The sequence below is a fragment of the Pituophis catenifer genome, unplaced genomic scaffold (assembly GCF_029215685.1).
Source record: "Pituophis catenifer annectens isolate HBS135680 unplaced genomic scaffold, rPitCat1.0.hap2 SCAF_3, whole genome shotgun sequence".
NCBI classification, from domain to species: Eukaryota; Metazoa; Chordata; class Lepidosauria; order Squamata; family Colubridae; genus Pituophis; species Pituophis catenifer.
Genome location: NW_027256883.1, coordinates 166,858,147 through 166,870,889, shown reverse-complemented (window position 1 = coordinate 166,870,889; position 12,743 = coordinate 166,858,147). Strand labels below are relative to the sequence as shown.

Sequence of the window (12,743 nt, the reverse complement as noted above, 5' to 3'; positions counted from 1 at the left end):
CAGGTAAGCAACGTCCGTTTCCTAGTATGATTTATGTTGATTGCTTGTTTAATATCCTATGACTATCACTAAGTGTTCTATCTTATGATTTCTGATGAATGTATTTTATGAAGACTATGATAATGATTTATCAGTTATATCTTTTATGTACACTGAGAGCTTATGCATCGAAGACAAATTCCTTGGGTGTCCAATCACACTTGGCCAATAAAGAATTCTATTCTATTATTCAAACTATCTATAAGCAGACAAGTGTTTAAATCTAATTTGCAAGAATGAACAGTTTTTTCCAAGTATGAGTTAGATATACAGTTTATTTGATTATTTTCTTAATAAATTAATATGGTACCCATCTACCTAAAGGAACTCTGGGTGGTGAACAAGACTAAAAATACAATTACTAAGAACCATTAAAGCAAAACAGACAGTGCTGAGGCCCTAATAAGATTCACATCCATAGATTAAATACATCATGCCATCCTCATTATCATCCTAACCCTAGGGGCACATCTTGACTGTTTTCCTTAAGACCAACAGCATCCATATCTCTAAGAGGAGGCTATTCCTTTAATGCAGACATCATGACAGAGAAAGCACAATTCCAAAGCCCCATCTGGCAGGACTGTTTCACCAAGACTCAGATTTAGAGGGATGAACAGAAACCATTAGGGATAGGCAGTCCCTCAAGTAGCTTGCCCCTATGCCATGTCAAGCTTTTAAAATGATAATCAGCATTTTAAAAGTCCACTGGAACTGATGCAGCTCATGCAGCATCAGTGTTACATAGATGTTATTTCAGTGCAGTCCCTTGTGCCCCTGACATTGTATTCTGGACCAGCTGAAGTTTTCAAATGCTCTTGAAAAGTAGCCCATGTAGAACACATTGGAAATGGGAGGCAGCAAAGGCATAAGCAATGATTCCTGATCTAGAAATGGTTAAACTGGCACATAAAATACATTTGTGCAAAGGCTCTCTGGGCTACAGTTGCCACCTGCTATTCAGGCTGCCATTGAGGCCAAGCGGACCAGCAGTGTGTACCAACTCTGACCAGGAAAGTATAACCTTAGCCAGATGGTAAATCAACAGATATGTGGTAGCCCTAAAAAACTACAGGCATTCAGTCCTGTCAGGGTTGAGCGAAAGCCAGATCTTCTCCAGCCAGACTTTTACAGCTTCCAGGTACTAGTAAGACACTTCCCCAGCACCACTTGGATGGTCCAGATCATAGATGTACAATTGAGACCCATGCTATAGAAAGTAATAAAGATGATCTTGATGGAGATACGCATGATCTGCTACCCAGGCAATGGGCTGTGTCTGTATGAGACATATTTTCAATCTACAACAGACAGATAGTATCTCAATATTATGGCTCAGACAGAACTCCCCAAATTATTGAACTAGCAGGTCAAGATGCATGATTCTGTTATTACAGCTGATTTCAAGAAAAGTAATTTTAGTCTTGCTCTGGAGTTGATTTTTTTAACTTGGTCTAGCTAGTGGGTTGACATATGCAATCAATTACCTCCCACAGAGGTTTCATGAAGATGGTAAATAGAAGAGAGAAGTAAGCCCTGTAGCACCCTAAAAGCAGAGGCCTAAAGACAGACCTCTCCTCCTCACACACCAACTGGAACCACTCCTTGGAGAAAGGAGAACTACTGAAAAAACAAGACCTCCTACATCTCAGCCAGTCCAGAAGGATGCTATGATTGATGGTACTAAAAACCAATGGGAGGTCAAATGGATACACCATCACCATTCCAAGCTCACCAGATGTCATCCACAAGTGTGATCAATTGCATATGGTATCCCAGCCTGAAACCAAATTGTAACAGGTCCAGATAATTTGCTTTCTCTACAGCCCTTTGAAATTATAGACCTACCACCTCAATAGAATCCCTCAAAAAGGCAACATTAGAGATTGAGAAAAATTTGTCCAGTAGTAACTTCTTGAGAAGGGGCAAACCACTGTCTCCTTCAGGGGACGTGGAACCACCTCCTATTATAAAAAACATTTACCACTGATTAGCTACATGTCACCTATCTATATGTCACCTCTCTAGATGCCTTGACCAATCAGGAGGGATAGAACCTAACATTGTAGGTAACAGAATCATCAACCTAAGGACACTGTCCATTTGCTTGGGAGTAATCAAATCACACTCAGTCCAAATAACTGGATATGCCCAAGCCACAGTCATCTCCTTAGGACCAGCACAGGCAGACACTACCTCTGAAAGATTTGAGGCACTTTAATAGATGTTTTACATAATCTTCATAGCACACTTGCAAAGGTTCCTATGGCCCTTGCTTATCCTTGTTAAAGCTTTTGATTTCACTGTTTCAGCATATTTTGTTTACTTGTATTTACTTGTAGAAACAACTGTGTAAAGAAATTATCAGGAAAGATCACTATTTTTTCAAATTAAAGTATGTAAGTAGCCAATGCTCATTCTTTCTCAAAGATGCAAATGAATTGCAAATTATGTTGATTACACAGCTGCAAGTGAACAGCTGTAGAGCCTGTTCTTCTAGACTGCTAATGTGTTGGGGAGGGCACAGAATTGGATAAAACAAAAAACAAAAAAAGAGTAGCACGTCTAAAAGAACCTGTCTGAGTTTAGCCAATGATAGGAGGAGAGGTAAACCTTAACAAATGCTGAAAATAAAACACGGAATGTACTGTTTATTAAAGGACACACAGAATTCACAGCTGCTGTGTCTGTTCATTACTCTGGAAAAAGATTTTTTATAGCCTCTAAATGGCAGTAAAGAGCAACTTTCTAGTCAATGTAAGGACTGAGAAACATACTGATAACAGTTCTCCAGTATAGAATAGATATAGATGTGAAATGCAAGTACTGTACTCTTTAGTCCCAGAGATATAATTTGCTGCTCAATTAAAAAAAAAACCCTAAAGAACATGTTCATAAAAAGAGGAAAACCATGAAAGAGGAAAACTTCACTAAAATGCAACATTAAGTCTAATAATTTTGTTTTCCTATTGGGGATGAAAAGTATTACTTTCAGTTGAGAATTACTAAAGCAGTTCCAATATTTTCTGATTTCAGCAAAGTATTTGTTAAAACAGGCCGTAGTGTTCTGATTAGCAAACTAGTTACATTTTGGCTGGCTAGAAGAATAATTAAATGAATACACTGCTGGCTTGAAAACTCACACTGGGTTTTTGTTAATTGCTATTCATTAAGAACCACGGTGAAAGTTAAGTGGGATGCTATAAGATTTAGTCCTTGGCCGTGTATTCAACATCTTTATTAGGGACTTGAATGAAGTGCTATAGGGAATGCTTGTCAAATGTGCAGATCACATAGCATTGCCTAGGATAGCTAGTGGCATAGACAACAGAACAGTCAAATAAACTTGAGAAATTAAGGTACTGACTGATGATGACAAAAGATTAGATTTTAAGAGAAAGAAGTGGAGAACATAGATGCGAGATAGATGCACAGATTTAAAATTGGGGATATCTGACTGACGTCAGAGTTTGTAATAGAGGCCTCAAAGTACTAGCCGAGTAGAAACTAAATATGAAAAGTACAAACAGAATCCTTTGTGGATTTGGACATGTTCAGGTAGAATCTGGACACCCAGTTTTGGGGGATGCTTTAAACTAGAGTCCTAACAAAGTAACTAAAGAAATTTTAGGATTTTAGCAAAACCTGTTAAATTATGTAACCTAAATATTATAATAATTTATTAAATATATATTCCACCAAACTGTCAGTGTCTCTGGGCTGCAGACGTAAACAGCTACATTTCAAAATTTGTCATCCCACTATAATGTGTAATAAGCACGAGAAAATGAATCTTGAAAAGTCTTTTGCCTCTCCTCTCTAAAGAAAAGCTTTCTGGATTGATGAAGATGAACCGAGAAACTGCAGTTTGTATGAGCATGCACACGTACGTATGCTGATGATATTCAGTTTTATATCTCTACCACTGGTGATCCAAGTGATGCTGTTGCCTCCCTCTTGCAGTGCCTAGAGGCTGTGGGGGCCTGGATGGAGACAACAATCTTCAGATGAACCCTGACAAGACCGAATGGCTTTGGGTCTTCAGAGCTTCAAAATTTGGGACTTTAATTAAGTTAATTCTGGATGGGATTGCACTACCCCAGATGAACCTGATCCACAACTCGGGGGTTCTCCTGGACTCGACTCCTGCTCAAAGAGGAGGTGGCAGTCACGTCTAGAATATCAAAATATCAACATCTCTGAATAAATCCATTTCACAATAATACAGTGCACTGCATAATCCTGATAAGTCGAGCTCTAGTACTTTGAAGGAAGCTATTTGTAAAGTGCTACAGGGTTTATTAGTTTTAGCTACTTTAATAGTCTGGTTGTTTAAAAAGTTATTTCAGATACAGGAAACTTACTTGTGGCCATTCAAAGCAGCATGATGCAACGGAGTGTATCCAGTACTGTCAACACAGTTCACATTTGGTCCTCTCCAGATACTGTAAAGCAAAAGTAAATAAATAAATGTTATACATTAAGACACAAAGTATAGTTTGTAAACAGTACCAGACTGAGACAGGTTTCCTGTGAACAACACTAAAAAAGTGTATTGTGTAATCACAATCTAAGACACAGTATTAACTTGATATTAACTTAAACAAAGAAAAACTAGTGATCATATAAAGAGATGGATTATCCTGATTATCTAATCAGTATTTTATTACTATTTGAATGGTTATTATTTGTATGTGTGACACTCATCAGGCAATATTCAAGTGAATTGGTCCACAAGTAGCACAAGCTGCAAGGAAGCAATACATAAAACAAAGGAAAAAGTAGGGAAGCTAGGTAATTTGTTTTTGTTTCTACTGTACATGTTTATTTAAATGAATCTTTCATCTTCATCTTTTTTTTCAATCTGATAACACAGCTAGTAACCAATGAAAAATGTTCATAGTCATAATACATGCATTTTTAAAGTCAGATCAATGTATATTTTTTTTAAAAATGAAAAAAAAAACATTTCATCATAAAAGCAAGTCAAAATACAGAAGGGCTATTTTTAAAACACTAGAAGTCAAACTAACTACCAATGGGTTTGCATCTATTGTGAGAGTACATAATTTAGAATACTACTGGAAATGCTTGGATAAATCTCTGTAATAACAAATGGGTGTGAAATTATTATTATTATTATTATTATTATTATTATTATTATTATTATTATTATTATTAATTCAATTTATATACCGCCCTTCTCCTATTGGACTCAGGGCGGTGCACAGCCAAGGATAAAAAACATACCAATACAAAATTTAAAATCAATTAAAAGAATTATACAGCTTTGGCCCACAATTTAAAACAATCCAATTAAAACCCAATTTACACTTAAAAAGCTAAAAAGCGCTAAAAGGGGGGCGGTGGTTTCACGCCAGCCCCGCTTGATGGAAAAGAAAAGTTTTTAGGGCACGGCAAAAGGCCCGGAGATCTGGTATCCTTCGTATCTCCGGGGGCAAATCGTTCCAGAGGGCAAATGCTGCCACAGAGAAGGCCCCGACATTGCCTGGCTGACAGCACCCTGAGGAGTCCCTTTCTGTGGGAGCGTACTGGTCGGTGGGAGGCTATCGGTGGCAGACGGTCCGATGCCATGGAGCGCTTTAAAGGTGGTGACCAAGACCTTGAAGTGCACCCGGAAGACCACTGGAAGCCAATGCAGCTCGCGCAGGAGAGGCATCACACGGGAGCGCCCTCTTGCTCCCATAATCCCCCGCGTGACCGCATTCTGCACCAGTTGGAGCCTCCGGGTGCTCCTCAAGGGGAGCCCCATGTAGAGAGCATTGCAGTAGTCCAGGCGGGAAGTGACGAGCACCTGAGTGACTGTGCGTAAGGAGACCCGATCCAGAAAGGGCCGCAACTGGCAAATCAGGCGAACCTGATGAAAAGCCCCCCTGGCCACGGCCATCATATGCTCTTCCAAAGACAGCCATGTATCCAGGAGGACGCCCAAGTTGCGAGCTCTCTCCGTGGGGGCCAATGATTCGCCCCCAATAGCCAGCGTTGGCACCAGCTGGCTATATCGGGACACCGGAAGCCACAGCCACTTGGTCTTGGAAGGGTTGAGTTGAAGCCTGTTATTCCCCATCCAGATCCGCACGGCCTCCAGGCACCAGGACATCACTTCAAGGGCATAGTTGGGGTGGCCTGGGGTGGAGATGTACAGCTGCGTATCATCAGCGTACTGATGATACCCCAAAGCCACGGATGATCTCACCCAGCGGCTTCACATAAATGTTGAACAGAAGGGGCGAGAGGACCGACACTTGCGGCACCCCACAAACGAGGCGCCTCGGGGTTGACCTCTGCCCTCCTGTCAACACCGACTGCGACCGGTCAGAGAGATAGGAAGAGAACGGTCAGAGAGATAGGAAGAGAACCACCGCAAAACGGTGCCCCCTACTCCCAACCCCTCCAACCGGTGCAGCAAGATACCATGGTCGATGGTATCAAAAGCCGCTGAGAGATCTAACAGGACCAGGATAGAGGAGCAACCCCTATCCCGAGCCCTCCAGAGATCATCCACCAACGCGACCAATGCCGTTTCCGTGCTGTACCCAGGCCGGAAGCTGGATTGGAGCGGATCCAGATAGACAGCTTCATCCAGGTACCCAGGAAGCTGTCGCACCACCACACTCTCAACAACCTTCGCCAAGAAGGGAAGGTTGGAGACCGGATGATAGTTAGCCAAAACAGCCGGGTCCAGAGCAGGCTTCTTGAGGAGGGGCCTCACCACCGCCTCTTTCAAGGCTGATGGCAAGACACCCTTCCTCAACGAAGCGTTGATAATCCTCTGGAGCCAGCCTCGCATAACCTCCCGGGAGGCCAGCACCAACCAGGAGGGACACGGGTCCAGTAAACATGTGGTCGCGTTCAGCCGCCCCAGTATCCTGTCCACGTTCTCAGGAGCAACAGGATCGAACAGGATCGAACTCATCCCAAATGACATTCTCAAGACCGGCACCCATCATCCCGCCTGTACCTACCCAGTAAGAGACCAGGCCTTCCCGAAACTGAGTGATTTTATCGTGCAGATACTGAACAAAATCCTCAGCACAACCCTGCAAGGGATCCTCCCGGGCTCCCAGGTGGAGGAGGGAGCGGGTCACCCTAACCAAGGCGGCTGGGCAGTTATCTGCCGATGCGATAAGAGTGGCAAAATAATTGCATTTTGCCGCTTTTATCGCCACTAGGTAGGTCTTAATATAAGATCTTACCAGTGTTCGGTCGGATTCGGAGCGAGTAGATCTCCAACTGCTCTCTAGGCGTCTTTTCTGGCGCTTCATCCCCCTCAGCTCCTCGGAGAACCAAGGGACCAGGTAGACTCGGCGACAGGTCAGAGGCCGCAAAGGCACGACTCGCTCCAAAGTGTCAGTGGCCGCCCTATCCCAGCACAATATAGTCAAAATGTTGGGTATAATTCAAGTATAGTAATATCTGGAAATCTCATATTGCTTTTGCAAATAACTAATTTTTAAAAAATAAGTAGCACACAAACACAATATCATTATATTTCATAATAATAAGTTTTCAAATCAGGCTTCCTCCCTTAGAAGGTTCGTATTAGATTTGCAATAAAATTCACAAAATATCTCTATATAAAGGATAATATAAAGAAACATAAGTTACTGATTCCTATCCTTCAAATTCATGAAGGCAGATTCCAAGAGGCAAAAGAGGGGTTATAATATCTTAATAATGCTGAAATAAATACATTAATTCAAATTTTTGTGAAGTCCTGACAAATATTTTATCTTTTATGCTTTACTGATTTTATTGTATTTTTATTTGATTGCTGTGAATCTGAGTGTTAAAAGTTTAATAAACTCTTATTATAATAGCATTGAAATATTGCATATAGAAAGGTAAAGATAACCCCAAAATGTGTACATACAAAAATGACTCAAACTAAGACTTAATTGCATTTTATTAATTGCAGCATAAATCTATTAAATGTTTCACCTTTTCCATTCTGTTTTTAGTACTTTGAAAATAGTGCTAATAAGAACTATTAGTACTGAGTAATAATTCTCAAATATTACCATGCTTGAATTTAAAACTAACATGAGCACAGATTATTTGCAAGCGATTATACTGCTCATTTCACGCTTATTTGTTTTCTCATTATTTTATTGCAAAAGTAACAATTATGTAAAGTGGAAAAACATAATTTCCTGTATAGGCATGATGAGTTTGTAATGAGATATTTAGTATTCTTATGCCTTCCTTAGTCATTCATAGTAAAATAAATATCAAGTAGTATCTATAACTGAGTTTACAAACTATAAGCTTCTTACAAGTTAACAATACTAAACCACTAAGTAAATAACTCATAGTGCCTAAGTATAAGCTAATTTTAAAAATGAAGAACAGAATCAAGAACCTCTTTTAAAAGCAACTCCTTTTACCCCCAAGGATATTAAGGAAATACAGTTTATTCTATAGTAGCCCGACAATTTTAAGGAGAAATGACATTATAAATATTTTAAACTCTGAATTACAAAGTTAATTCAGACAAATTCTCATCAGCTGAATGAAGATTTAATCAGGTTTCACTGCCAATTACACTGCTACACACTATGGCACAAATAGTACTTAATATTCTAGTCTTGTTTGATGTGTGTAATGTTCTAATATTAGCATTTCAATTTTTATAGGAGAAAAGAAACATTTCAGAATTCAAGATGTTTTTAGCACCATAAAAAATGACACCAACATTTTAAAAACAAACTAGGTAATTAGCTCCTGGCTGAGACACAGTATGAGAAAGTTCTTTCCAAACAAGTAGAGGTTAGTTTAATTATTTTTTGTTTTATATTCTTATCTGAAAGATGAAAAAATATATTTAATAATAATTTGGTATTTAATAAGGAAGTGAAGGAAGAAGACAAAGCAAGGGACAAGAATTAAATTAGGTTAATAATTTATAATAACACAATATGAGTGGTAGAAAATATCTCATGGTTGCAATGTATTGTTTTTATAGGCTTATATTGCTTAAGAAACAAAAGTCATTTTAGGAATGAAGATTTCATTTCAGTAATACAATTCTATAACATCTGTTGGATGATACTTATGGAAGGATACATATATTATTCCTCAAAAAGCCTTCAAAAGAGTTATAACAGTGGCATATATCTATGAATGTATCTTTACTTCAAAGAAGTAAACTTTCAATAATATGGAATTATGGAATGAATGCTTTTCTTCTTTCAAGGGACCAACTATTTTCTAGTTAAGACAGTTAAGGTTTTATGAAATTTGAGGCATTTCCCATATGTACTCTACATTAGATTTGCCAGGAAACCACTCAGGAATTTAAAAGATCAAGAGGTTATTTTTTATTTATTTTTTTGCCAGAGATTGGTTGACCTTTCAGGGATTATTTGAATCTTAATTCTGCCAATTTGATTTGATGGGTTTGTGTTTTGTTTGCCAATCTGCTCCTTGGCATAAGGCACTTTTGCAGCTTCTGATGACTCGAGCTAACTTTTCTCTTCTAGGACAGTTAACCATTTCTGAACTGATGTTTAGCCTAAGAAACTGAAGTGAATAGGTATAAAATAGTCTTTGGCTTATGACTGTAATTAAGCCTGGCAAGTATGGACATAAATTGTGACAGTCATAAAGCAGGTCATCCATGTAACGAACTTGATGTTTTGTGATGGACATCAAGCAAACGCTGCAGTTGTTAAGTGAAAGCTGTGGTCATTAAATAAATCTATTGTTCACAACAGGGCATTTTTTCCTTAAATCAGAAAGCCAGTTTTCAGCAAAGATATTGTAAAATGTGTACACGTGACTGCAGGACATCTGTAAATATTTTACAACATCTTTGTTGTAAAACGGTCATAAATGTGGCCCAGTTGCCAAGCACCCAAAATGTGGTCATGTGACTGCGGTGGGGGGGGACACAACTGTCAGAATTTTGGAACCGGATCATGAGTACCTTTTGGAGGACAGGCTGTCATAGCTTTGAACAAGTAAGCAACCGGTTGTAAGTCAAAGACAACTTATAATCAGTTTGTAGATCTCACTAACACACTAAAAGAAAAAATACTCAAGATTAAGTTCTTAAACATTTCAAATGTAAAATGGGTTGCCAAAATATGTAAGAATTATTTAACCTTGACCTCTATACTTGAGGGTTAAGAACTTGTCCTGCTTCATTATCACCCACATACTGTACTAGTAACAACACGATAGCATTTACATATCAGGTTGGTGCAGAACAGATCAGAGCTAGAGAACACACCTTGTCTGTCAGAACTCTGTCCAAAACTCAACTACAGGGACCCAAAGAAACAGTTCAGGGTAATTAAAGCTTTTTCTCCTCCTAAAATGCAAAAAAAAAAAAAAAAAACTTTATAGAAATTCTAAAACCAGGAGAAATATTTTTCTCATTCTTTTACCCAAAACAAAATTGGGGGAAATGGGGATAGCATCTTTGACATATTTCTCTATCTATCTATCTATCTATCTATCTATCTATCTATCTATCTATCTATCTATATTTATTTATTTATTTATTTATTTATTTATTTATTTATTTATTTATTTATTTATTTATTTTTTATGCCACCCTTCTCCGGAGACCCAGGGCGGCTTACAAGGCATTAAGCAATAGCCTTCATACTTCTGTATATTTTATACAAAGGCAGCTTATTGCCCCCACAAACCGGGTCCTCATTTTACCTACCTTAGAAAGGATGGAAGGCTGAGTCAACCTGCCAACTGCCATTTGCCCACAATTCCGCTGGCCACTGGCAAAGCCACAGCAATCTTCATGATGACACTGAGGAAGCCAGTGCCCTTGACGCATATTTGACAGCGTTTAACATCACATCGGCAGAAAACTGGATTGTGGTGATGATTTTGTGGAGGTCTTGGTGAAGCCGGGCCTCAGTATGAGGTATCCTGGATTGCAGCTGCTGGAGCCACAGGATGGATGTTAGGTTGAAGAAGGAAGTGAAGGAAGCCACCTGGATTGCCCATGCAGTGGCCTAGTGGTTCTTCTTAAACAAGAGATCCAATTTCTTGTCCTCAGGTCAAAGACCTACAGACATATCCCCCACCAGGTTAAGATGAGGAAGAAAATAGAGTCACAATGGGGCGATCTACTGAGGGAACCTGTAACAGCTGAGCGAATTTGGGCGCTACGGAATAATATTTCTTATCAGACCCGCTAGGTGTGGGGATAGCTGCTGGGCTTGACCACTGCTTTTAGACAATATCCATGAACAATTGGGGGGCCGGAATGAAAAGTTGTTCCAGCATTGGTTCTAAGAAAAGACCTTGGTTCTGCCCGTTGAAAATCCTGTGGTTCCCTGGAGACATCCTCCTCCTTCAAGGAGGCCATGGTTCGTGCCTTGTGCAATAAGGACTTGAACTGGTTTGGGGGGAAAAGCCCCATGAAGGCAGGGGTGTCAGGACAGATGCCTTCATCCTCCGAAAAATCAGAGTGAGTGTCCCCTTCAAGAACGAAATCCTCATTAACCCTGGAAGCAGTAGGTGAATGCTGTTGAGGGCTTGTCAGGCATGCAGATGGGGTGACATGACCCTGTGAGAATGATTCAGAAACTACAGATTCAGAATGGTGCCCTTGAAAGGCTGTTGCTATGTGCCTGGCAATGGCTTGGTTAATAAGCAATTGGATGCTTTCAAGTAGACATTTTAAAGGGTCTAAATTAGATCTGAGAGTAGAAGCTGATGTGCTTGGTTGGTTGACCAAGACAGTTTTGTCTCCAACATCTGCAGTTACTTCAGATGCTAGCAGACAATCAAAGGGATTATTAGTGGGGCCTTGCTCACCACTATCCAGCAGGGCTGGATGTATGGAGGACTTTTCTGCACCTTCTGGAGACCAGGCCTGTATCGAAGGAGACAAAGCGTGGCTCTGAGGCTGATGGGGGACAGCAGACTCACTGTGACAGGCCATTGAGGTCTGTAGCAGGGCAGCCTTGGAGATTTGCTTTTCCAAGGCTTTTTGTCTCTGCTTAAGATCTTTGAGTTCTGCTTTGGAAGGTTGTTTACTCCTAGTCCCCTTGTGGGATTTTCAGGAGGCCTTTCTGCCCCTGGAAGTCCCAGCCACCTCTCTGTTGGATCAATTGGATGGATCAATTCTGTTTAAGAATTGATCCATCATTTAAAAAAAAAACAATGTACTCACTACATCAAAATGGCGTCTTTTTGTAGTACAGGCCGATAGCTCCATCTCCTCAGGCCCCTCCTCCGCTTGGTCTGATTCTTCAGACGACGAGTCCTGCCCTTGATCTGGGTGAGGACGGGGTTGCGGGTAATGCTGCCGTGCCTGGGCCGGTGCGGCTTGTACCTGTGCCTGGGAAGCCTGCTGCATGCTTGCTGTGAGGAAAGACGAAAAGGCCGAGAACATGGCCTGGAAATCCATTGGGGCTGTCACCCCTGCCCCCCCTGGGGCTGTAGATCTGCCCTCGAAGGGGTGGGGGTTGCCTCCCTGGCCCGAAGTAGCTGGGCTGGGGAAGGAGTCATTGCGGCCTCCGGTCCGGTCCCTGGGCCTGTCTCAAGACGGGGGGTCATGTGTCCCAGTCTGGCCAGATCTGGGGTTCTTGGCGTGACTGCAATGTCAGCCACTGAAGTAAGTCCCAGCTCTATGTCCCCTGGGGGGGCCTGTGCTGGTCCCAAGGGCCCAGACTCCCTGGCTGGGGCTCCTGAAATCGCCTTGTGCG

The 12,743-nt window shown here is 40.8% G+C and overlaps 1 protein-coding gene across 3 annotated transcripts in view; it reads right to left on the bottom strand.

Annotated features, from left to right (window-relative positions):
• The window catches only part of ANKS1A (ankyrin repeat and sterile alpha motif domain containing 1A), a 124,776-nt gene that overhangs the window by 86,065 nt on the left and 25,968 nt on the right, over nt 1-12,743 (bottom strand). For all 3 annotated transcript variants that reach the window (XM_070941503.1, XM_070941504.1, XM_070941505.1), the window contains one exon: nt 4,404-4,484. In XM_070941503.1, the coding sequence (XP_070797604.1) occupies nt 4,404-4,484 (81 nt within the window). The remainder of the gene's footprint in view (nt 1-4,403; nt 4,485-12,743) is intronic.